Source organism: Balaenoptera acutorostrata, chromosome 10, assembly GCF_949987535.1.
Source record: "Balaenoptera acutorostrata chromosome 10, mBalAcu1.1, whole genome shotgun sequence".
NCBI classification, from domain to species: Eukaryota; Metazoa; Chordata; class Mammalia; order Artiodactyla; family Balaenopteridae; genus Balaenoptera; species Balaenoptera acutorostrata.
The window spans coordinates 74,551,073-74,574,118 of NC_080073.1; the positions used below are offsets into that span (position 1 = coordinate 74,551,073).

Sequence of the window (23,046 nt, forward strand, 5' to 3'; positions counted from 1 at the left end):
TAGAACAATTCCATCACCCCAGGAAGTTGTCTCATGCCCATTTGTGGGCACCTTCTCCCCCCATCCTGACCCTTGACAACCACTAATTTTTTTCTGTCCCTTTGTCTTGCCTCTTCCAGAATGTTATATAAATATATATGTAGAGTTTTGAGTCTGGCTTCTCTCTAAGAAGACTGATGCATTTGAGAGCCCTCCACGTTCCTTTTGGTTGCTGAATCGGTTGCTGAATCGTGTTCCATTGTGCAGATGTATACCCAGTCACCAGGTAAAAGACATTTGGGCAGTTTTGGGTGGTTGTGAATAGAACCATGACAAACAATCCTGTTATAGGTCTTTATATGGACCTAAGTTTTCATCCCCGTCAGGTAAATAGCTAGGAGTTGACTCATATCTTAATCCACTCTACACCATCCTCTTTGACTTTGACTTTGCACTTTGACTTTGCTGCTTACTTATATGCATCCTCTGATTTGAAGGACAAGATATAATGCCATGAGGAGTTAAGGGCTGATATTTCCTCCCCTCCAGCCAGTCTCATGTCCTCTGAACACCAAGAGGGCATCCGCTCTCCCCCTGAACTTCCGTGTTATTCCCCCACATTCCTAGTCCTTAACACATGGTGCTGCTGGCTTGCCACACTGACATAAGGAGCCTTTTTTTTTTATCTAGTAGCAGGTCAGAGACCATAATTTTCATAGTGCCCCCCTCCCCCCCACCCCGGCCCCTGGCTAAGCTGCAAACCTGCTGACCTAGCATTACAGGTGCCCGGATGAGGGGAGGCGGGGGGGGGGGGGGGGGGGGGGAGTGTGCGGAGCAAGCCTCTAATCTTATTAACTTGAATTGAGGTTACTAAGGGTTTATTGGCTGGTGGCTCAGTCCTGGGCTTGAAAATGTTGCAAGAGGCTATGGGCTCTTTGAGCTGAGGCTGCAGACACTAGGACACTTATTTTCCTAAATGTTGGGAATAAGTAGCTATGGAGTAATTGTTTCAGAAATAAAAGTTCTAAGGCACTGTCTTTACCTCTCACCCTTCCCCAGGGCTAGGCTGACAGGACTTGAAAAGCTGGCTGAGTCCCTTGGGAGAAATGAACCTACATTGGCCCAAAGAAAGACTGAGGTTAGACATAAGGAAAAACCTGGTCCCAGTCTTGCTGGGCACTGGTAGATGACCAAATGAGATGGGCAGCTTCCTCTAGCAACTACCTGGCTACCTGAGAAGACTGTGAGGATGCAGCCCACCCTAAGTCTGTGTAATGAGAAAAGAGCTAGTGTGAGTTGCTGCCTGAGCATTTACAGTGTGACAGCCCTGCTCAGGACATTTAGATAAGGACCTGAGCTCAGGTTTCCCATCCCTGGAATTCCTGCTTTGCTTTTCCCGAGGCACGTTTCAAAATAACCACTTAGAGTGGAGCCCGTCCCAACCACCTCTTAAGTAATAGGAGCTTGCTACCCTGCTCTCTGTCTCCTGCTCTCGAGACCTGGAATGGAGAACCACCCTTCCACTGGCTCATTGCACACACACCCCTCGCTTCTGTTCTGGGACCTGCGAGTAATAGACCTTGTGAATTTACTCCCTTTGTATGAGTGCCTTGAAACTGCCTTTGATCAAAACAACCCTGGGGTTTTCACTTCCCCAAAGTGGGAGCTGGGGTGCTGAGGGAGCTACCTGCCAACCCTGTGTGGGTGGCTTGTGCCCCCTCATTCAGCGGGTCATAATCTGCATGTTCTTAGTTCAGTATACCAGCTCCAGGCCCCCTGCACAGTCTGCTCTGAACCAACTGGTGGTGTTTATTGTGGGATCATTTTCCCCCTGATCCTCCCAACAGCTCTCAGATTCTGACCAGAGCGGGGGGGGGGGGGGGATAGAAAATGGGATTTTTGCTTAAATCACTAAATTAAGATTTCACATACTGAAATATTGAACTCAGCTCTGGTCCAAACTAGCAAATGTTGAGATTATTTGGATAACCTAATAGTCCCTGTTCTTGCAGATAAGAGCAAGAGGGAGAGAGGTGACACCCACGCTGTTGAAACAGCTGCCTTGATCATTAGCAGTGCTACCTTTCAGTGTCAGGTTTGGTTTGGTTTTGTTAACAAATGTTAGCAAGAATCAGGGATCCTGTGCTACATACATGTAGCACATACATTTAAGACAGGCACTTAACAAAAGTGATTTTCATACAGTATAATTTTTAATGTCTATCGTACAGCTGTCAACAGCATCGTTACACCTGTGGGCCTAGAGCAGCATTTTCTTGATGGTTCTCAGCGCTCCTGGGAGGGGAGAGCTCCGGGACCCTCATCAGAGGGGCTGACTCCCTCAGTGTTGTCCATGTGGGTCATTCCTTGGTCTCCACACTCAGAAGTCGAATTGAATTAAACCTGGGACCAAAATCTGACAGAATGTCCAAACATCTTTGATCTGGCCTTAAGCCTGGGAGAATTAGAGCCCCAGAACATACCCCAGGCAGCACCAGAAGTCTTATTTTGTCCACACTGAAAACTCAGGACAGCAGTGAAATCATTCCCTCCTTCCCCTGAAAGCTTCCTTTCTCTCTTTTTCCAGAAGGAAGTAAAAACTTCTTTCGCAGTTGCTAGCATGGGAAGATGATCTGTCTCAAAGAATCTTCTTTAATGCGGAGGCATTCGGGAAATATCGTTTTGCAGGATGGGTATCTGGGGCAAGAAGCAGGACGAAGCTCACAGAGGACTCTGTCCTGCACTGTAGACAGTGTTGTCCGTGGGACCCGTCACGGCACCTGTGTGGGCGTCCCAGGAGGTGAGGCCTGGTCTCCAAAGGGTGGACTCTTGTCTGATTGTTGCTCCTCTTCCACAGAAGGGCAGCCGTCTAACCCAGTGCTTCCACAGATGAGCCAAAGGAGGTGACCCGGCAGTTTAGCCAGAACATGCCTACAACCCGACTCCCTCAGCCCGCGGCTCACTCCTGGCTAAGTGACTGAGGGCTTGTGAAGGTGACACAAAAGCTTTGTTTTTGCTGAGGGACATAATCCCCTCTCTTTAAGTTCTCTTGCCTCATGATTGAGAATTCCTCTTTTGAGCCCTCAGTGCTCTGGAGAGACCATTACTCTTAGAAAAGTGTAACTGTCCCTCACCTTCTGTAATTAAATAAAATGGCTGATGTGTCAATCTTCGCATTTGAAAAACATGACAGCATGGCCAGTACATTTTTCAGACTCTTAAGCTTATGCATCAAGTGACACTTTGGATATAGAATGAAGCAACTTGGAGCTGATCGTAACAGCCAACTCATAAAAAGGGAGCAGCCCTCAGGTGTAGCCAGCAGCCTCAGGGTGGAACTGAATTCCTGTGCCATGAAGAATCATCCACTGAGAGGCCCCGCTGAGTCCACTGTGAGGGTGCGTCCTAGGGCAGTGGGCCTGAGTGGGACTCATTCACTCACATTTTGAGACAGTCATTCAACGAAAATTTTTAGGGACCCTGAGTTTTAAATCCCACCATCCAGAAGAGTCTCTGTGAGACAGCCGCCCTCCTTGGGAGATTCAGATTGGATCAAGGGGGTATCCGCGTTTCCTGGAGTCCACTACTTTTCAGTGTTCAGAGGGGAGGGGGTCCTGCGACCGTCAGCCAGCCTCTGGGGCCTGGCCTGCATCCACACCCTCGGCTTCCACCTGGTTACCCTTGCCCAGCTTCTTCACGCTCTCCAGAAAGGCCTTCCAGGTCTCCGGAATGCTCTTCTCCAGAAGCCAGCCCTCACTCTCGCACTCGGGGTCTTCGGGGTTGGCCACGCCTTCCAGCGCCGTGTGCAAGTAGCGCAGCCCGACGGTGATGGTCACCTGGTGTGGGGAGAGGAGACTTAGAGGAGATCTGGGAGAAGTAGCTGGGGCAGGGGTCACCAGGAAACCGTGGCAGCCACCAGCCTGCTCATCCTGGGGGCCCTTCAAACAAGGTTCTGTTGGGGCTGGGTTGGCGAGGCCCTGCCCGCCCCAGCAAGGCCTGGGTGCTCGCGATACCTGCCTGTGCTCCAGCCTCATCTCAGACCCCATTCTCCTCCCTTTCCAGTCACCCTGGGTTTCTTTGGATCCTGCCCACACCCAGCCTTTCTCCTCTCCAGTTTTACCATTTGCTGTTTTCTCTGCTTAGAACATTATGGGTGCCCCTGCACCTGAATTCTCCCCTCCTTGCCCTCAGGTCTCCCCCTTCCTGGGGGCATTAATCCTGGGCTTCTTCTCTCTGTGTCCACCCCCACCCCCACCTCGTTCCTGGCAAGTTGCTAGGCACATAGCGGGTGCTCAGCAACTATTTGCTGGACAGAAAAAGTCATCTCCTTTTTTGCAAACAATAGTGATAATACGATTTCCCTCTACTTCTGTTATTTTGATACTGGAGGATGAGTGGGTGATTTGTCTGGATTTGTTCACTAGAAGTCACTGCAGCAGACTCTGGTGCCAAAATGCCTGGGTTCAAACCTCAGCCCTGGCACTTAGCCAGCCATGTGACCAGGAAACCTCAGTTTACTCATCTGGTTTGCAGATTTTCAGATGAAGTACCACCTGCTCCATGGGCATGCTGTGATGCTTCAATATGTGTAGAGCATGGTACCTGGTGCACAGCAAGGATGAATAGGAATGTCAGCTGTAGTTGGTTATTAGTGAGCGTGGTAAGTACTGTTTCCACTTTTCTAACCCTGTATTGTGTTAGCCACTTGTTTCTACACAAATTCCTGGTTTGCCATCTTACAGTCTTCCTTTGATGGTATAGCAAACTCTGTGAGAGGCCTAGGCCCACTAATGGAGAACATCCACCCCCTGAGGGCAGGGGTGGCCTTGATGCATCTTGTTCACCTGCTGTCCCAGCCCCTAGAACAGCACCCAGTGGTGGTAGGGCCTCAGTAAACATCTGTTGAATGAATGCTCTGGGAGCATTTTATAGTTACAACAGTAGATGATAATAGTAACTAATAGTTTTAGGTTATTGTTATTGTTGACTGAAAGTTTAATAAGATATTTTTACAGTGGAAAGACTCACCTCCAGGAAGTCCTCCTGGTGTGCGTGTACCCACTCTGATTCCTTCCTGCTTTCCTCAAGAAGGCCCCCTGTTGCACTATGAATTTTGCACTAGGTAATGGTACTCCCTTTGGTTCATGAGTCAGATGTGGACTCATGGATTGTGAGACCCAGGAGGGCAAGGCTGAGGGCAGAATCTTATCAGCCCCCCTTGTGCCCATCACAGAGCTCTGCCCACTAAAAGCCTCAGGGGAAAAGTGAAAGGGGATTCAAACTCCCTGTTCCCAGTGAACAGTTCCTCTTCTTAAGCAGTCACTAGGTTCCTGGAAAGGTGGGTAAACTGAGAGGCAGCCAATGGAACTCCATTTTCCCACTGACTTCAGTTATCCTTTCAGTCTTCTTTTCATGCGTTTTCAAGGGATGCAAACTTCTGAACTTCTAGTAGTAAGCTTCTCTCCTTATTCTACCCACTTATTCCCAAGACTCTGCCTCAAGGAGCTGGTGACTAATAAATCATCATGAATATGCTTGCGTTTGCCTTAATGTGAAAAGAAGGCCTCCCTCCCCATCTCACCCCCTCAACAGGCAGTACAGTTCTTCTGGTGTGATGTGGTAAGTTAGAAGTGGTGCGTCTCAGCTGAGAGCCCAGCTGTGTGTGAATTTCCATAGCACTAAAGATTGACTTACTTAAGGGAACCTTTCAGTGAATCTTCTCTGATGGGCAAAGTTTCCCCACCTAATGTTTCTGGTTTTGTACATTTAGGTTTTGGAGTTTGGATTTCTGCTGTCAGCTCAAAGCATGAGCCCATGAGTCACTCTCTGTGCCACCTTGGTTTACCCGTCGCTGACAGTGGGCTCTCGTTCAGCACCCAGGACAGCGCCCAGCACTCGTAGGTGTTTGAGAACTATTTCTTCAATAAATGAATGAATGAGGGCTTGCTATATTCCAAGCCCTGCAGCTACAGAGAGGAATTAAACCTAACAGATGAGATAAGATGAACCTACAAATAATTAGAATACCAGGTAAATTGCTACCAGAATCTCAAGAGAAGCACAAATCATTGACTGAACACTTTGATGTGCCTGTATCTCCTGTTGCCTCCCAGTAGTTCCAAAGCTAAATGCTGGCAGCCCCCTATAACAGAGATGTTAAATAACTTTCCGAGTCCTTAGACTCAAAAAGTGGAGACACAGGATAAACCTCTGAAACATGCAAAGTGAAAGAAGCCAGACCTAAAAGGTCACATAGTATATGATTCCTTTTATATGAAATGTCCAGAATAGATAAATCCACAAGGACAGAACACAGATTGGTGGTTGCCAGGGGCTTAGGGGGAGGGGAGGAGGGGGACTGACTGCTTAATGGGTATGAGGTTTTTTTGAGGGGGTGATGGAAGTATTTTGGAACAAGGTAGAGGTGGTGGTCACACAACATTGTGATTGTACCAAATGCCACCAAATTGTTCACTTTAAAATGGTTAATTTTATGTGCTGTGAATTTCAACTCAACAAATTCTTTTTTTTTAAGTGACGGGACAGAAACAAAAAATAGAGGTGCTGGTATTCAAGCCTGGGCCTGCCTGCACGGCGGGCAGAGGGCTGGTTCCCAGGAGGGAGACCCAGGCCCAGCTCCACCCCATCAAATCCCAATGGGGCAGGTGGCTCCCTCTTGCCCTGCCCCCCACTGGCCCAGGGCCTACCTCAAAAAGCCAGACGAGGAGCGTCACAGCGCCCACGGAATTCATGAGGTTGCTGTAGTAGCTCAGCAGGGCGACCCTGCAGCCGCGCACCCACAGGTTGAGCTCCTCCGTCTGGTGGTCGTAGCTGTAGTGTGCAGAGTTGTTGGTGAGCTGGTACTGGATACAGGGCCGTGGCGAGCTGGGGTTGCAGCAGCTGAAGGGGACTCCATCCACCAGGTACCGCCCATCCACGTTGCTCTTGATACGACTGGAGGAGAAACAGACGGCTTAAGACCAGCTTCTTGAACTTCTCGCCAGGGGCCAGCTCCTCCCATCCCCCACCTCTGAAAATCTGGAATATTCATTCATTCATTTGCTGCCTTGAGAAATATTTGCTGTACACCGACTATGCGCCAGCCACTGTTCTAGGTGCTGAAGATGGAGCAGTGACCCTAGAGAGCCAATGCCCCAGCCTTCCTGGAGCTTATGTTTAGCGGGTTGAGATAGATGATAAACCAAGAGGCAAGTAAATAAGGAACATATGTATTCTAGCCCTTGTGGAGCAATGGAGATTCAACAAAACCTTACAATGACATTTCGAGAATTCTGCGGACCTGCTGATCCTGAAACTGCCTGGCATTTACGCCCTGGAAGCCTCTGAGCAATCTTTGGTAAAACTAAGATCCAGAATGCTGTTCACTGGACTGATTTGCCAGAGGATGGCCTATTAGAGATTCAGGATTTCTTCAAGATCCTGGATAACTAACGGTATAGATAGTAAAGAAGTCACAAGTTGGGGCATTTAGACAAGAGTGAGTCACACACATGAGAAACGTGTTCATTCTTTTATTGCCCATTGTTTTAACCTGACTGAATACAAGATCGACAAGAGCACTGTACTCCTGGCAATTATTATGTGTGTTGGAACATGGATGTTGCACTGTAGACAACATTTAACACCAGTCTATGGAGTACTGCATTGTAAAGTGCAAAATAAAGATTTATTTTTAAAAAAAATCAACCACTCTGTGTGCTGCCAGGCCCTGGCATGCAGTGATTTCTTGGGTCCATGCCAAGCTGGTAGGAAGAGTAGCAGGACAGGTGGTGACTGTTGAGACAAGACTGCCTAGCATTCATGACCATCAGCTTTAGCCCCCAGCCCCCTCCCCAACCTCATCTCCTCCTTACAGATCACTGGGGACCAGGGTCCCCTCTGGCCAGATCACTTCTGCTCAACAGATGTTTCCAGAAGGCCTGCTCTGTCCCTGGGCCTTTGCAGGAGCAGAGAATGGGTCTTTGCCCATGGCTTGCTCTCCATCCACACTGACCTCTGCCCCCAGCTGGGTGGGAGCTCCGTACTCACCTGAAGGATGCAACTTGCACAACTTTTGCATCTCTCTACTTATACATATATTTGGTTAGAGCACACCATACATTCATGCAGGTTCAAAATTCAAAAGGGGCAACCATCGTTACAATGAAAATTCACTCCCTCCCCATCAGGCAGGCTGGGTATGTTCCATCTGACCTGCTCGTGGTTACCCAGGCAACTTTACGTGTCAGAATTAATGGAGGGAATTCCCTGGAGGTCCAGTTGTTAGGACTCCGCACTTTCACTGCCGAGGACGCAGGTTCAATCCCTGGTCAGGAAACTAAGATCCCACAAGGCACATGGCGCAGCCAAAAATTTTTTTTTTTTTTTAATTCTTGGAGCTGTGCACTTAAGATTTGCACCCTTGACTGTGTGCATGTTATCTTGAGTAGAAAAGTTTTTTTTTAAGTTGCACATGAACAATGCATTACATAATAGCAGCAGACTTTTACAGCACAAGAATAGGAAGCATGTAATTGTTCATAGTAGAAATTGTTTCCAACAATGTTCATTGAAATGGTAGTTAATTATACTCTAAAAAAAAAGATGTTCGTGTTCAACTTCTAAATAAAATCCCCTCAATACAAAAGTCTCCCACTCATTCTTGTCCCTTGGCCCCCAAGTTCCCTCACTGTGGCCAGCTCTGTCTGTCCTTTCACAGAAGCTTCAAGAGTGGATAAGCAAGCTCAGATTTTGCAGAGTTCTTATTCTTCCTGTATGTTTGTTTGTTTATCCAAATGGTAGCATTATATACACACTGTCTTGAATCTTCTTTTTTTTCCTTAGCCATACCTTAGAGATCTTTTTATATCTGTTAAATGGAGAGTGTTCTCCAGGTTTTTAATGGGGTGCATGGTGTCCCCCTTGTGCAGATGGCCCATAGGGTACTATCCATTTCCTATTGATGGACATTTGGGATTTTCCCAGTGTCTTGTTATTTTTCTTTTTTTCTTTTTTTTTTAAACATTTATTTATTTATTTTATTTTTGGCTGCATTGGGTCTTCGTTGCTGCACGCGGGCTTTCTCTAGTTGCGGCGAGTGGGGGCTACTCTTCGTTGCAGTGCGCGAGCTTCTCATTGCAGTGGCTTCTCTTGCTGCGGAGCATGGGCTCTAGGCGCGCGGGCTTCAGTAGTTGCGACGTGTGGGCTCAGTAGTTGTGGCGCACGGGCTTAGTTGCTCCGTGGCATGTGGGACCTTCCCGGGCCAGGGCTCAAACCCGTGTCCCCTGCATTGGCAGGGGGATTCTTAATCACTGTGCCACCAGGGAAGTCCCCCCAGTGACTTGTTAATACAAACATGGACATGGGTCATTTTGCACATTGGGAATATATCTAGAGGATCAATTCCTAGAAGAGGCATCTCTGCATCAAAGGGTCCACCTGTGATTGCACCCGAGCTCTGCCGTATTTCTCCTCTCCGGGGTTGTACAGTCACACCCCCACCAGCCACACCCACGTAAGTCCTGTTTTTGATCTTTGCCAACCTGACAGATGAAAAATAGTATCTCAGAGTTGTTCTGATTTCCATCTTTCTCATAAGTGAAGTTAAGTATATTTTGATGTGCTTAAGATCCATTTGTGGTTTCTTTTCAGTGAACTGTCTGCTGATCGGTATGATTAAGACCTGAGAAAGGCTCTGAAAAATGTGGCCTCCTTGGTTCCAGAACAATCCTCGCCTGGGTTATGGCGACCGTATTTCCACACACCCTGTAGTCCCTGCCCTCTGCTTCATGGACAGAACCAACTGCCCAGAGAACAGCTGGCCCTGGATGCACAGGTGGTCCAGGACCAGGATCATGATAAGAGCAGGACAGCCTGAGTTTACTCCTGGTTCATCCCTCTGGAAAAATTCCTTAACCTCGCCAGGCCTCAGCTTACTAATCTGTAAAATGGAGTTGACATAAGAGTTGTATGAAGGGATCCATGTAAAAAGGCTAAGAAGAGTGCTTGGTACGTACTAAGTGTGTAAGAAATGTGGACTCCTGGGCTGGGGCTGGGAAGGGTGACAGAACAAGAGCCTTCACTTCATGTGATCTCTGTGTGTCGTCAGGGAGCAGCTGTGACAGTGGAACAGACCACATGACACCACTGGGGAATAGTCACTTGTGCGTGGGTGGTGTGGCCTCTGCCAGCTGTGGAGAAGAGTGCCTTCTGTGACCAAGACTGCAAGGGCAGGGACTTCCCTGGTGGCGCAGTGGTTAAGAATCCACATGCCAATGCAGGGGACACGGGTTTGAGCCCTGGTCTGGGAATATCCTACATGCCACGGAGCAACTAAGTCCATGCGCCACAACTACTCTGAGCCCGTGCTCTAGAGCCCATGAGCCACAACTACTGAGCCCGCCTGCCACAACTACTGAAGCCTGCGCGCCTAGAGCCTGTGCTCCTCAACAAAAGAAGCCACCGCAATGAGAAGCCCGTGCACCACAACAAAGAGTAGACCCCGCTCGCCACAACTAGAGAAAACCCATGCAGCAACGAAGAATCAATGCAGCCAAAAATAAATAAAATATTTTTTTTAAATTAAAAAAAAAAAGACTGCAGGGGCAGAGCTCACTGCCAGCCCGAGGCAGGGTCTGTGAGACATTTGTCCAATGACGGAAGTGGCCGCTGCTGAAGCTCAACTGCACCGAGCGCCATGGGAGCAGCTCTCCCTGCACAGCCCTGCACGGCATCTGGTTCCGCTGGCTGGGGTGGTCCTGGTTGGTCCCAGTGGGAGGACTGGAGCAGAGGCCCTTCAGCTTGGGGCTCCCACCCCCCTCCTGAGGGACCAGCCAACCCCCCCCAGGACTGAGCAGACATAGTCTCCTACCTCTAGGACCAACCCCAGCAGGCCTGGTCCCCAAATGCAAACACTGTTCGTCCCTCTTCCTGACCTGCAGGCTGTCCCTGGAGCCCGCTTCCACCTGCACAATGTCCCACCTGGGCCATTCCCAGTGTCCCCATGGAGCAGAGTGGGTAGAGCACAGAGAGCTGGCCTTTGAGTCTCAAATATGCATTTGTGAGCTGTGGACTTGTGTGAGGTGGGATAATCACACCCCCTCTCAGGGGCTGTGGGAGGTTTAAATGAGGCAGTAGGAGGATGTACTTGACACAGGCCCTGGGAGAATGCTGGCTCCTCCCCACTCATGGCCATCTGGAGGGACCCTACAACCCACCAGACTGTTCTACAGAGGAGGAAGTGGGGCCCAGAGCAGGGCAGGGCCTCACCCAAAGTTACACAGTAAGTGGAAGTCCAGCCCACAGCAGTTGCCCACCCCTCCCCTCTGAGTTTCCTCAGAGCCTCTCAGGTCCTTCCTGCCTGTTGGCTTTTCTAGCTAAACTTACTAGGAAAGTGTGAGTTCTCTCCCCTGTTCCCTGTCCCAGGAGCCCTTCGTTGTCCTCCATCATCTCTCCTATGCACTCTCCAGGTGTCCCTAAGGTGGGGTGAAGCCTACAGATCTGCCTCATACTACCTGAGGCAGGGCTGTGTCTTCCCTCAGACTGGGGACCCTGAGGGTAGGCCCGGCTTGGTGGACATTGGGGTTCCCCCAGACCCCCAGCCTAGGACCTCTTGGGGTCCCACATCTCTGAAACTAGCCCTCCCTCTCCATCAGAAGCATTGTCTTGTTGACTTAGCACTTGCCCTGGTTCCAGCCACAGATTAAGGCTCCACTCACCCTCTTAAGACAGAGTCAGGCAGAGGAGAGCTCCTTAGGTGGTGAGCTGGCTATTTATATCAGTGTTTCCCCGGCGACAAATCTCTGCTCAGGGCTCACCAAGACTTGTAAGGGTCTTAATTAAGATAAGGCTTTCTTTTAGCCCACTCTCCCATAGCCAAGCTACATATGACTTGGGAAAATCATGTTGGAGTTTTCCTGGAAAAAGCAACATAATTTAGTAGGTGAATCAATAAATCAATATGGAAAGCCATATGGAAATGAGCAGGGGAGGGGCGAGGAGGGAGCCTGGAGTGTAACTGATAATGTGTCAATCCCCAACCCGAATGGCAGCTGAGTGGCCCCTGTGGAATCTTGGCAACTCACTTGACCTCTGCGAGCCTCAGTTTTCTCACCTGAGAAATGACAATATAAGTCTCTGACGGGTGTGGTGGCGATTAATTGAGATAATACACATAGAGCACCTGGTATACAACAAGTGCAGTATTAGTATTTCTTTGAAATACTAATATTTTATTTCTTTTTTGAGTAGTCACTGGATATAAAGAACTGCAGGTGGTGAGGGAGGACACAAGAAGGAGCGGACCCAGCCCTGCCCTAAAGAAGCCCCAGTCTGAGGGGAGACACAGCCCCGCCCACGAGGAGCCCCGGTCTGAGGGGAGACACGGCCCCGCCCTAAAGAAGTCCCAGTCTGAGGGGAGACACAGCGCTGCTATCAGGGAGAACCAATCCGACGGGAGATCTAGATGGCAACAGAGTCCGGTCTTGTCGGGAGAAATAGACCTGACCTGAGGGAGCCCGTCTGAGGGGAGACAGCCCCGCCCTCAGGGAGACACAGCCCCGCCCTCAGGGAGCCCCGGTCTGAGGGGAGACAGCCCTGCCCTCAGGAATCTCCTAGCCAAGGTCCAGAATTCTCTAGATATCTATTAATTGTTTAGGAAGAGGGAACAGGTGTCATAGCCTGTGGGTTCCGTGGGAAGGACAGTAAAGTGGGAGAGCTTAGTGCCAGCTTCTTTCTCAGACTGAGGGCCCCAGGCCAGGCTTTCCTGGCTGACAGTTCCTTCAGGCTGACAGTGCCAAGACCTCTGAGCTGCTTCATGCTCTGCCTCTCACCCCAAGGCACTGAAGCTCAGCTCATCCTGAAAACAGGAGGGAACTTTAAAGGAATTGTTATAAACTGGCTGAAGACCTCAGGTGCCTCCTGGTGTGATGCAGTAAGGTACCCATAGCAGCACCCTAGGGGGTGCTCTTGCCAAAACTGAACCTGAATCCAGCCACACCTCAGCCCTGACTACTGGTTTACAGGGAAATACAGGAGACAGAAGAACACATTAGAAGACAGCACTTGGCTACAATGGCCCAACCCCAGAATGTGGGAAATTCTGCAGGACAAATGGCCAACTTCCTCCAAGACACACATGGCATGAAAAAGGTAACTATTTAGAGTAAAAGAGACTTAGGAGACCAAACAACCAAATGCAAAGTCTGGTTTAGATCCTGATTTGAATAAACCACCTGTAAAAGACATCTTGAGACAATCAGAGAATATTGAACACAGGCTGGGTATGAGACGATAGTAATGTTAGTAGGCATGATTAATATTGTGCTTCTGTTAAAAACAAAAAGACAATAAAGCAAACCCTCTTTATCTGTTAGAAATTCCTCCTAAAGTGTTTACAGGTAAGAGGAAACAATGCCCTGGATTTACTTCTTAATACTCAGAAGGGGGAAAACGTTATGGGGGAGGGAGGGTACATGGGGATTTGTTATAATCTCTCTACTTTTGTGAATGCATGAAATCTTCCATAATAAAAGTTGAAAATGCAAAAAAAAAAAAAAAAAAAAAAAAAACAGCAGCTCTGGTGGTTAAGAATCACAAATCTACATCCCCATATCTCGCTCTGAAGACTGAATCGCTGAGGGAGGTGGCATTCCTGGACTCCTCCCTCTGAGGGCCTCCCCCAGTTATAACAGAGTGTCTCCGCCCACCCCCACCCCAGGACCACCAGGCTGGGGAGGGAGTGAGAAGGGAAACACAGAGGCAGGAGGGTGGAGCACAGAATGGCCCCACGTGCCACAGCCCACGGAGAGCCTGGGCGGGGGGGGGGGGGGCAGTTCTGGCTTCTGTGGGGCCTCATGATGATCTGAGACCCTGGCACAGAAGGACCAGAATCCCATCACGATCCACAGGTGTTTGTCGAGCTTGTATCTTATCTGCCCACACCTTCCACTGTCCCTCTGGAGGAGGAAGAAGAGAGCAAGACAGAGAGAGGAAGAGGGAAGACCTGAGGCCTCTCCCCCCCCCAACGCCCCCCAGGTTTCAGCTGTCGGAGAACAAGCACTCACCTAACACCGAATCTGTATGAGGCAGAGTGGAAGGAGCAGAATCAAAACCTGGCACTCGCTACAGTGGGATACCATCCCAAAAGAAGAAGGAATGGGTGCTGATGCATGCTGCAACATGGATGAAATTTGAAAACAGTATGCTAAACCAAAGAAGCCAGACCCCAAAGGACAAATATTATATGATTCCATTCAAAGGAAATGCCCAGAACAGGGAAGCCTATAGAGACAGAAAGTAGAGAAGTGATTACTTGGGCTTGGGGGCAAGGGTGGCCGGAGTGAACACTGAAGGGTGCAGGGTTTCTCTGTGAGGTGGTGAACACATTCTAAAGTCAACCTCAGTATTGGTTGCACAACTCTGTGAATGTACTAAAAACCATTGAATTGCACACCTGAAATGGGTGAGTTGTATGGTGTGTGGAATATATCTCCATAAAGGTGGTTGGTTGGTTTTTCCAAAAATTTGCCCCACACCCCCAACCCCAGCTTGCCACTTCCTGCTATGAGATTTTAGGAACATCCCTTAAGCTCTCTGAGGTTCAGATTTCTCATCCACAAAATAGAGATTAACAATAACAACAACAAAAATACAAACCACCCAGGAGAGGTTTTGTGCACACCAAATAAGGGCCTTTTTCCTCCCCAAAGACCCAGCAACTTAGCAACAGGGCAGGCTGGGGTGGGGGTGGGGTGCGGTCAAAGGCTTGTAAATTCTTGTAAAAAAATCTTGAATTGTTCCCACCTGATCTCCATGTTTAGATCAGGAGCCTTCAGGAACCAGCTGTTGACCTTAAATATTCCCCTGAGAAATCTCCAAAAACCAGCCGTCCCTCCATGCTTGTCCAAGCTCACAAGTGCCAGGCTCAGTTAGGGATGCTCAGTTTCTCTTAATTTTGTGACCATATTTGTATGTGTGTGTGTGTGTGTGTAGCAGAGAAAATTTTTTCCAAATCAATAGAGTTAAGATTGTTTCACACCAGTAAGTTGGTGTGGGGCCTTGAGGTAATTTTGATCAAGTTTAACGTTTGCCTGAAAATTTGGATATGCCCACCATTGGGAGTGGAGCAGCCTGGAGCATTTCTTCACCCTGGAGCATTTCTCCACCCCAGGGGACAGAAGGGGATTTGAGGATTACAGAGAGATCTTGTAAGTCTCATCAAGGACTGACTCTGTGCAGAAGATGATCAAGGAAAATGACAGAGGAGAAGATGAGAAGCCCCTTCCCGTCCATCACAAAGGCTAGTTCTACCCTCAGCTTCTGCTCCCCCCACTCTCCCCATCCCCAGGAATTCTGCTTGTCCCTCTGGCTTCACACCCTCCTAGGGCAACTCATATAAATCATGCCCCTTTGTGCTGTCCCTGAGGATCTGTCCCCTAGGAAGGGCAGAGTGATTTACAAGCCTCCTTGACAAGGGATTTGTAGCAGTAATCCCCACCCACAGAGAAAATACAATCCCAAGCAGTGACCTTCAGTCTGACTTCGCTTCCATCTGAGGAGCAGCTAAGCTAGCCATCTGGGGTTCACCGGTGTTGTCTGGGCTTCCACCATGTCCTGATGCCAGTGTGCCCAGCACCCAGGGTGCATGTCCCCTTGGACTCACCAGCGTCACTCAGAGGATAAACCAGCTGGATGAACAATTGAAGCCCTAGCCTCAGGCAGGGAATGGGTAGAGTTGGACAGAAGGAAGAGGTGAGGGAGAGCCACTGGCTCTGGACAGGCTGACCTTTCGCTGGAAAACGACTCAAGACCCGCGATGGTGGGTCTCTGGGAAGGGGTATGCTGGGATCAGCACAAAGGGTGAGATTCTCTTTCTCACCAACACCTCCCTACATCTACCGCTCAGGATTTTATTTACACATGCTAAGAACACTTTAGAAACACTTGATCGAGTTGCACTATCATGATTTAAGTAGTAAACACCAGCAGGCATTTATTGAGCACCTGTTGTATGCCAGGCTCTAGACAGAGCTAGGAGGTGACCTCCAAAGTTGTGTATCCTGGTGCCTTCCTTTAAAAGATGGGCAAGCAAAGGCCCAGGACGTCAAATGACTTATCCAAGATCACCATCTAATTAACAACAGAGACAAAACTACAGCCTAGACCCCCCGACTGCCCCATCCTCTGCTCTTTCCACTGTATCCAAGGACAAACACCTTGAGAATGGTTGCTCAGGGTTGAAAGGTTGGAAAACAAGGGAACCAACCCAGAAATTTATGCTTTTAGGACCGAATCCATTCACTTTGAGTGAATGAGACAAGCAGCCAGATAAAGTCTCAGTATATGTGATCCATGAAATCCCTCCTCCCGAATGAAGCAGACACACAGTCCTGGCTGGGTCTCCCCCTGGTGACCCCCATTCAAATAGTTTCTATAACTTGACACTTTCCTCTCATCTTAGCCAAACATTAGGTTGGACCATATGAAGCTGCTATTTTTATAGGTCAAAAATGATAGAATATTGACAATTACATATGGTCCAACCAAATACACCCTCACACGCAGTAGTAGGTTGTGCACACAGAGCACCCAATGGGGAGGAAAAGGCACTGGACAGGGGGAGTCACAGGCTCGTGTCTCCGTGTCCCCATATCACTCTGACCCCAGGACTGGAGGCCACTCACTCTTTGACTTCTTTGGAGGAAAAGTCCAGATAGCGGTTGCTGATCCACTGAATCTCAAACCAGTCCCGAAAGCCGTTGTTGCCACAGCACTTGAACTCAATTTGCAGCATGTCGATGGTCTTCTTCATGAAACACCGGCCTGGGGTGTCTGTGTCCCGGTAGAACTTCATGCCATTCTTGAGCCCGTGGGCCAGCGTGCTCTCCAGGGAGCCCCGCAGGAGGAAGCAGCAGAGGGCCACCAGGAAGAGGACAATGTTGAAGAGGACACACACGGCCAGGTATGGCTTTAGCCAGGGCTTCCACTTGGCATACTTGGCAGGGTCCAAGGCGTCATAGCAGATCTTGCCCGCCAGAGAATTGAAGACACAAGACAGCACCCCCATCCCTATCAAGGAATTGGGCACAAAATGGCTCTCGGAATTGTCCATCATATCGCTCCGCTTCCTGAGTTCAATCTTTAGGAACAGCCCTAAGCCGAAGATGATGATACCAGCCAACACGGAGAGCCAGTTCATGAGCCAGAGCCCTTGGGCCAACTTCACCCGCTTCTTCTGGTCAAATTTGACTTTCAGCAATGCCATACTTGCAGAGTGCAGTCCAGGCAGCCTCTTACTCCTGACCTCAGTAAGCCCGGAGCCTGAAGACTCAGGGCCTTGGGAAGGGTGCAGATGGCCCAAGCTGCAGGGAGCTGCTCTGGGGGCTGCCCATGCTGCGTCCCCTAGCCTGGGACCCCCATAAACTCACTAGTGGGAGCAGGGGCCTCAGAGTCACAGCTCATGCAGGGGCCAGTCCTCCACGTGTCGTTTCTGCAGCTCCCTTCCCAGCAGAGGAGGGACAGCCTGAAGGCTGCAGATTAAAAGTGGGATCCATAAGACATCTTGCTAATCTCTTTAGCCAGGTTCATCCCATTAGATAAAGCCGTGCCAGTTTCAGAACATGGTCAAGAGGAGCCTCCATGGACACCCTGGAGCAGAGAGCTCTGGGTTCAGCTTGAAGAATCAGGAGTAAAAAAGACAAGGCTGGCCAGAGAAATGGGCTTTATCTGGAGGTCTGGCTCAGATCACATCACGTGTCTCCCCAGAGCATGTTTCTGGGCCAAACTCCTTCAAAATTTAAAACTTTCTAATGGGACAAAAGACATCATTATCCAAATTGAAAAACAAATGACAGATTGTGAGAAAACATTTGCAACATGTAAAAAACAGAATGAATAAGCAAAAAAAGGGAAAAAATTAACTGCCACAGTTCCACATCAAAAAAAAAAAAAAATCATCAACTGGAAAAACAGGCAAAGGAAAGGAACAGGTGATTTATAACAAGCAAACCTGGAAAGTCCAAGGATCTGGAAAACTTGTCAATCTGCGTAGAACAAAGGGCAATGCAATTAAAACAATAATAAAAGACCAAACTTGCACATCTGTCAAAATTCTGTCACCAATGTAAACAAAGATAGTAGAAATGAGATATACATTCTTGATGAGTCTGTAAATTTATTATTATTTTTAATTTATTTCTTGGAGTAGTTTCAGGTTTACAAAAAAAAAACTGAGCAGAAAGTACAGAGAGTTCCTAAATACTCCTTTCCCCCAACCAATTTCCCTATAATTAACATCTTGCCCTTGTGTGATACATTTATTACAACTGATGAATCAATTTTGATACATTATTAACTAAAGCTCATAGTTTACATTAGGGTTAACTCTGTGTTGCATGGTTCTATGGGTTTTGCCAAATGCATAATGTCACGTTTCCACCATTATATCATATAGTATCATACAGAATATTCTCACTGCTCTGGTAATCCTTGTGTTCCACCTGTTCATTCCTCCTCCCCTCCCTGCCCAATCCCAGGCAGCCACTGTCTCTATAGTTTTGTCTTTTCCATGTCATATTGTTGGAATCATACAGCATGTAACCTTTTCAGGCTGGGTTCTTTCCCTTTGCAATATGCACTTAATGTTTCTCCGTGTCTTTTTGTGGCTTGATAGCTCATTTCTATTTATCGCTGAATAACATTCCATTAGTGTGAATGTACCATTGTGTGTTTATCAATTCACCTATTAAAGGTCATCCTGATTGCTTCCAATTTGGGGCAATTATAAATGAAGCTGCTACCAAAACTCTACTATGCAGGTTTTTGTGTGGACATAAGTTTTCAACTCATTTGGGTAAATACCTAGGAGTGCAATTGCTGGATCATATGGTGAGATCATGTTTAGCTTTGTAAAAACCTGCCAAATTATCTTCCGAAGTGGCTGTATTATTTTGCATTCCCACTAGCAATGAATGAGAGTTCCTGTTGCTCTACGCCCTAGCCAGCATTTGGTATTGTTAGTGCTCTGGATTTTAGCCATTTTAATAGGTGTGTAGTGGCATCTCACTTGTTTTAATTTGCATTTCCCTAATGGCATACGTTGCAGAGCATCTTTTCATATGCTTATGTGCCATCTGTATATCTTCTTTGATGAGATGTCTGTCCAGCACTTTTGCCCACTTTTTAATTGGATTATTTTCTTTAGATTGTAAGTTTTTACAGCCTTTTGGGAGAGTAATTTATCTATCTCTATTAAAATTTAAAATGCACATTGCCAATGATCCAGCAATTCCACTTCTCAGAACAGCCTGTGCATAAGCACAAGCCGTTTTAAGAAGAAACTGATCTTGTTCTCAAATTCATGTCCACCAAATACCAAGGAAGTCTTCATGATTAGAATAAGAGGCCCATGAGCTCAAGGCAGTAAGAGGGTCAAATCTCCAACCTGGAATCTCCATTTTTCCCTATGTGTTTGTTGGTTCCACTAGATTCATCACCTACACACTCCTCTTTAAGATCTCCAAATCACTAAGTAAAATCGAAGAAGTATTTCTCCACATATAGAGGAGGTGTGAGAACAAAGCAATGGGACCTGATTTTTTTTGTCCTCCAGCGTAGTCACCTCGGAAAACAAAACACTTATTCCATTGCTGGACCCAAGTCTAAACTCCAATTTGAGAGTGATTTCCAAGGCCAGGTCCTGAGCCATTTGGGGAAATCAGTCTTGTTATTTTATTGTCAGACCACATTTTGAGTCAAAAACAATATTACCCAGGATGATCACTCTTCTAACAGCCAAGATTCAGCTTCTAAGTAGCTTTGGACCTTCAAAGGATTTCAACTCTTCATCATCGGAGACATTGAATAGAATGTGCTGCAGTTTCTGAAGTTCCCCCTCCCCCCAAGAGAGGACGTTCAGACAAGCAGAAGTACGACCAGACTTCTACCTCATATACACAAAATCTGAGGACAAATGTCCCAAGAGAAAAGGGACATGAATGAGTGTGAAGCTGTCTCAGAGAATCTCTTAGGAGCACACATGCATGTGAGACAATCAGAGGGAAGGAGAAGAAAGATTTGCTGTAGAAAACAGAAACAAAAGTTAAAAATAGTTCTACAGGGATAAACCAATTAGTCAAGGACCTCTTTCTCCTCAAATGACCCAGAGGTGTATATCCTGAGGAGGGGCGGGGTTGAGTCTATGGCAAGTCTGTGGATGCCCCCTGGTGGCCAAAAATATAATGACTTCAGTGGATGGGAAAGGGAGATTTCACCTCTCAGGCTAGAATCTCTGAGGATGTTAAATTATGTAGAAAGGCAAAAGAGAAAGACCAGACACATCAGAAATGTCCCTGGCCAAACTTTTCAAGTAGGAAGCAAGGCAGGATATGCTGAGGAACGAGCAAAGAAAAACAGACTGCAGAGGAAGGAATAATGCATCCCTGCTGGAGAATGGGGAAAGCTGGCTACCTCCCCTGCTGGACCAATGGATGTAAGTCTAGACGCTATAAATCTATTACAAAGATAGTAGAATAGATTAATTGAATTAGGGGTGATTAGTTTTTCTTCCTTAGAATTTCCTTTAATGTTATTATAATAATGGAATGAAAATAATGAAATTATACATTTAAAACAAAAAATAAAGGAACCCAAGAGATCATCTCTCTGGACTTCCCACCCAAGGAAGAATGAGGCACAGGTTGGCTCTTTGAAGAATTAACTGACTCTTGCTTTCTTAACCTCTCTCCCGTGTCATCCTGACTTCTCTTTACTCTTTTTCCTTCTTCCTTCCTTCCTCCCTTCCTCCTTCCCTCTTTCTTTCTTTCTTTCTTTTTCTTCCTTCTTTCTTTCTTCCTTTCCTCTTGTTAAATATATTATACATAAAGAGCATAAAGAATAATGCTCATTAAATAAATAAAGGAAGGAACTGCAAAGCAACAAAAACCTTTTCTCATGAATCTTTGCCCTCCCTCTTTCAGGTATAGTCCTGGTTACTCCTCAGAATGAAAATCAAACAGAGCCATTAGAACCAGTTTAAAATTGAAAATTCCATAATGAATACAAACTCCAGTTTGATAAGAACAAACAAATAAAGATCATAAGGACTGTTTATGAAAGAATATTTCAGAAAGAGTTAAAGAGCAAGAAAATATCCCTCTGAGTGTCCCTCTGCAACAGCCAGCTAACCCAAAAGCTTGACCTGGAGCTGGCTTGCAGGTATAATGTCCCCGAGCTTTACAGCCAAAATGTAAACATCTCCAAGATAGCAGAGGAGTGCAGTGTTCCTCCTACAGGTGCCAATCTGAGTGGAAGAGTGAGATTACACCACTTGATTTCACTTGACAAATATTTAATTGTTTGCTGAATTTAGACTAAAGCAGGAAGAAGACAGAAGTGAAAATAGTAACTAAACAGGTTCGTTTTTATGTATCTCAAAGGAGAGTATAAGCATTTGGAAAATAGTCATCTTAAGGAACCAATTATATACAATCTTTGACTAATTAAAATTAATATGAGTAAAAAAAGTATAATGCTCAAATGAACATTCCCCCTCCCCCATATTCCCTCCCCCAGCATAAAAAATAGAATATCACCAGCACCGTGAAGCAACCTGGGTGCCCCTCCTTCCGTACTCCCAGAGGTAACCTGAATTTGGTAATTATTCTTTTCTTGATTTTCTTTAGTACCTATGCATGTGTGCTTCAACGATATATTGTTTAGTTTTGCATGATTTTGAACTTACCATAAATAAAATCATATGGTAAGTATTCTTTTTGCTTTTGTTTTTTTCACCCAAACATTACTTTTAAATCTTTTGTACATACAGAAAATCACACATATCATAAACGTACAATCAGCATTAACATTTTATTTTGAATTTCACTGATATTAATACACACAGCTATAGTTCATTAATTTTTAATCTTTAAATATAATTTTTATGTAAGTTTCAAGTGTACATTATAATTCAACATCTGTATATACTACAAAGAGGTTGCTACAAAGCGGTCTATATAAACTACAAGTCTAGTTACCATCCATCACCATACAGTTGACCCCCTTTTCCCATTTCACCTACACCCAACCCAGTTCTCTTCTGTTAACCACTAATCTGATCTTTATATCTGTGTTTGTTGGTTTGCTCTTTTTTTTTTTATATTCCACATATGAGTCAAGTAATACAGTATTTGTCTTTCTCTGATTTATTTCACTTGGCATAATACTGTCACGGTTCATCCTTATTGTCACAAATGGCAGGATTTCATTCTTTTTTATGGCTGAGTAGTGTTCCATTGTGTATATATACCACATCTTCTTTTTTTTTTTTTTTTTTTTTTTAATTTTATTTATTTATTTATTTATTTATTTATGGCCGTGTTGGGTCTTCGTTTCTGTGCGAGGGCTTTTCTCTAGTTGTGGCAAGCGGGGGCCACTCTTCATCGCGGTGCGCAGGCCTCTCACTGTCGCGGCCTCTCTTGTTGCGGAGCACAGGCTCCAGATGCGCAGGCTCAGCAATTGTGGCTCACGGGCCCAGTTGCTCCGCAGCATGTGGGATCTTCCCAGACCAGGGCTCGAACCCGTGTCCCCTGCATTGGCAGGCAGATTCTCAACCACTGCGCCACCAGGGAAGCCCTACCACATCTTCTTTATCCATTCCTACATTGATGGACACTTAGGTTGTTTCCATATCTTGACTATTGTAAATAAAGCTGCAATGAACATTGGGGTGCAATATATCTTTTCAAATTAGTGTTTTTGTGTTCTTGGATAAATACCCAGAAGTGGAATAGCTGGGTCATATGGTGGTTCTATTCTTAATTTTTTTTGAGGAATCTCCATACTGTTTTCCATAGTGGCTGCACCAATTTATAGTCCCACCAACAGTGTATGAGTGTTCCCTTTTCTCCACATCTTCTCCAACGTTTGTTATTTCTTATCTTTTCGATAATATCCATTCTAACAGGTATGGGGTGCTATCTCACTGTGGTTTTGATTTGTACTTCCCTAATAATTAGTAATGTTGAACATCTTTTCATGTGCCTGTTGGCCATCTGTATGTCTTCTTTGGAA

At 46.6% G+C, this 23,046-nt stretch overlaps 1 protein-coding gene across 1 annotated transcript; it reads right to left on the bottom strand.

The window, feature by feature from the left end:
* Positions 1–3,602: 3,602 nt before the first annotated feature.
* PRPH2 (peripherin 2) lies at positions 3,603–17,242 on the bottom strand. The gene is made up of 3 exons (XM_007197856.2): positions 16,662–17,242; positions 6,687–6,933; positions 3,603–3,815 (listed from the first exon to the last, which is right to left on the bottom strand). The coding sequence occupies exons 1-3, from the start codon at positions 17,240–17,242 to the stop codon at positions 3,603–3,605; spliced, it is 1,041 nt and encodes a 346-aa protein (XP_007197918.2).
* Between the last annotated feature and the right edge of the window lie 5,804 nt (positions 17,243–23,046).